General features: G+C 37.7%; 1 protein-coding gene across 1 annotated transcript; it reads left to right on the forward strand.

Moving 5' to 3' along the window:
• Nucleotides 1-874: 874 nt before the first annotated feature.
• On the forward strand, nt 875-3,093 carry LOC128251154 (zinc finger protein 98-like). The gene has a single exon (XM_052977640.1). It carries the CDS (start codon nt 1,160-1,162, stop codon nt 1,931-1,933), a length of 774 nt encoding a protein of 257 aa, XP_052833600.1. The 5' UTR covers nt 875-1,159; the 3' UTR covers nt 1,934-3,093.
• The last annotated feature ends 6 nt before the right edge of the window (nt 3,094-3,099 follow it).

The following is a 3,099-nucleotide window of genomic DNA, read 5'->3' on the forward strand; positions in this document are numbered from 1 at the left end:
AGGGCATATAAACCCCTCATAAATTCTTTATTTTTAGGAATTTTCACAAAATTTTTGCATAGTCGTATGAATTAAATTACGAGGGATTATATGTCGTGCGTGAAGTATAATTCTACCTTTCAATTTCCGTCTACCAAATCCATTCACAAGGCTTCAGTCAGCCCAAGGCTATAGTAGAAGACACTTGCCCAAAGTACCACGCAGTGGGACTGAACCTGGAACCATGTGATTGGGAAGCGATCTTAGCTGAATGTCTGATGTTGTTATAACTCACAGACCATAATTCGCTCCCAGTTCTTTCTTCGTTGCATTCTTCTTTTCCACCTTGGCCTAAATCTCATAACTGAATCGTAATTTCCAGTATTTGAGTTCGTATCCAGCAGAAATCAGCCTTACCTTTAATCATTCCCTCCCGGGGGTCGATATTATTAAGTCCCAGTCAAGAAACTCCTGTCCTGAAATTACAGGCTTTGTTCTCAAATCACAAACAATTATATGTGTATCGTTATAGCTACATCTCTTTTGATGTATCCACTGTGACATAAAATAAATGTTTTTTAAGTTTCGATATCGAAATCTTTCATTGTTTCGTTTTGTCTTTGCTACACCATTCCAATTTTTCGTATTTCCCCACATTTTAATATTGAATAGAAAGAGAAAGTTTTTATATTTCCTTTCGCATTTTAGGTGCTTAAAAAATGCGAAAGGAAATTGATTCGGAGTTAGGGCTGTAACATTAAATAATTTCATGGAAACAACAGCTGCAGAACATATGGCAAAAAAGGTTTCCATATACACGTTAAAATACAGTATATCCTATTTATTGAGTACTACATTCCTATCCCCTTCTGTTTCTTTATCGTTTCAGATTAACAGACGATGACGTCATCATAACGGTTTTGTATTTTAATTAAATCTGGACAAATTTACCAAGGAGTTTTTTGGCACCACCAGATTCCCATGACGACCACAATTGATGGAAATAAGGCCGCAGAACTGTTTGTTGGGAATAAAAAGATGATAACAGAAACTAGGAACAAATGTTCATATTTTTGGGGTGAAAAATGAGAAATTATGGCAAATGAATTTACTGGGTACCATGTTAAATGTAAGACACAGAGTAAAAGTATATAAGTTTTTCTGAAAAATTTTGACAGAAATGGGGAAACCTGTATATCACTGTGATATCTGTAAAAAGTCATTTGCACACAAAGGTAACTTAATGACTCACAGACGAATACATACAGGTGAAAAACCATATCACTGTGATATCTGCGGAAAATCGTTCACTGGAAGAAGCACTTTGACCATTCATAAACGTATTCATACTGGAGAGAAACCATATCGTTGTGATATCTGTGGTAAGTTTTTCTCGCAGAGCGGTGATTTGACAGCTCATAAACGCATTCATACAGGAGAGAAACCATATCATTGTGATATCTGTGGTAAATCATTTTCCCAAGGCAATCAAGTAACCATGCATAAACGTATTCACACGGGAGAGAAACCATATCACTGTGATATCTGTGGTAAATCGTTCACTGGAAGCCACGTGTTGAATAACCATAAACGCATTCATACTGGTGAGAAACCGTACTTCTGCGACATCTGTCATAAATCCTTCTCACGGAGCCACCACTTGTCTACTCACAGAAACATTCATACTGGAGAGAAACCATATCACTGTGATGTCTGCGGTAAAGCATTCTCTCGGGCGCATCATTTAACGACTCACAAAAGCATTCATACAGGTGAGAAGCCGCATCATTGCGATATTTGTGGCAAAGCATTCTCGCAAACAGGTAGCTTAACGACACACAAACGTATTCATACAGGTGAAAAACCTTATCGCTGTGATATCTGTGGTAAATCATTCTCTCATGGAAACACCTTGACTAAACACAAATGCGTTCATGCAGGTGAAAATCTGTAAAAATTATTCCAGTGCTAAAAACGATGTCTTCTATAGAAATTTCTGAACTTTTTATGCAAATATTCAAACTGTAGAGATAACTTTAAAAATTAATTTAATTGCACTGCTAACACAGGTAGGACAAGTATTAACTTATAAAGCCTTTAGTATACTTGGTACTGTATTTCGGTTGCATAATGAAATACGATGTCCCTGCTAGCAATTAATATATATTACTTTATATATATAAACGGTAACGAGCTATCCGGATCGTTAGCATGTCGAGCAAAATGCTTTGCAGCCTTTTGTCTGTCTTTAGAATCTGAGTTCAAATTCTGTCGAGGTCGACATTGCTTTTCATCCTTTCAGGGTTGATAAAATAAGTACCAGTTGAGCACTGGGGTTGATGTATTCAACTTACCCCTTCCCCCCAATGGTCTTGTGTTAAAGTTTGAAAGTAATACATATTATTTTATGCATGAATAAACACATAGGTGGAGGCATGACTGTATGTTTCAGCCTTCTTCAGGTGTCTTGTGAGTTCACGTTAACGTTTTGTCTGAGATTAAACTCAGGACATCAAGGTGAATGCCTTTATCCTTTAAGCCATGCCTGTAGGCTGTGACTGAGTCAATTTATGAAGCTTATAAAGCTTCATTGATGTCTTATGCCGATTGTTCCATGCCCGTAAGGGAGAACTGCATCTTGAAGATGAAACAATTGTTGTGGTAATATAAAGTCTTTTGTTAGCACATTCCGTTTTCTCTTTTTATCTCTAAGATATATATATATGTAGCTCAAAATATCTGGCAGTGTTGGCTACAGCCTAGTCACCCGTATTACGAACCAGGTGATACACGAAGGAGTCATACCCAATGACTGGTGTAGCAGCACCATAGTAAACTGCTACAAAGGTAAAGGTGACGCTTTAGATACAAATAATTACAGAGGTATCAAGCTGTTAGATCAGGTTATGAAAGTTACGGAGAGGGTCATAGCCCAACTAATTAGGGAGCAAATCAATTTAGATGAGATGCAGTTTGGATTCGTGCCAGGTAAAAGCACCACTGATGCCATATTTCTAGTGAGACAGCTGCAGGAGAAATATCTAGCCAAGGATAAACCTCTGTACCTGGCCTTCGTTGACATGGAGAACGCCTTTGACAGGGTCCCCCGATCCCTTATCT

This window comes from Octopus bimaculoides, chromosome 28 (genome assembly GCF_001194135.2).
Source record: "Octopus bimaculoides isolate UCB-OBI-ISO-001 chromosome 28, ASM119413v2, whole genome shotgun sequence".
NCBI lineage: Eukaryota > Metazoa > Mollusca > Cephalopoda > Octopoda > Octopodidae > Octopus > Octopus bimaculoides.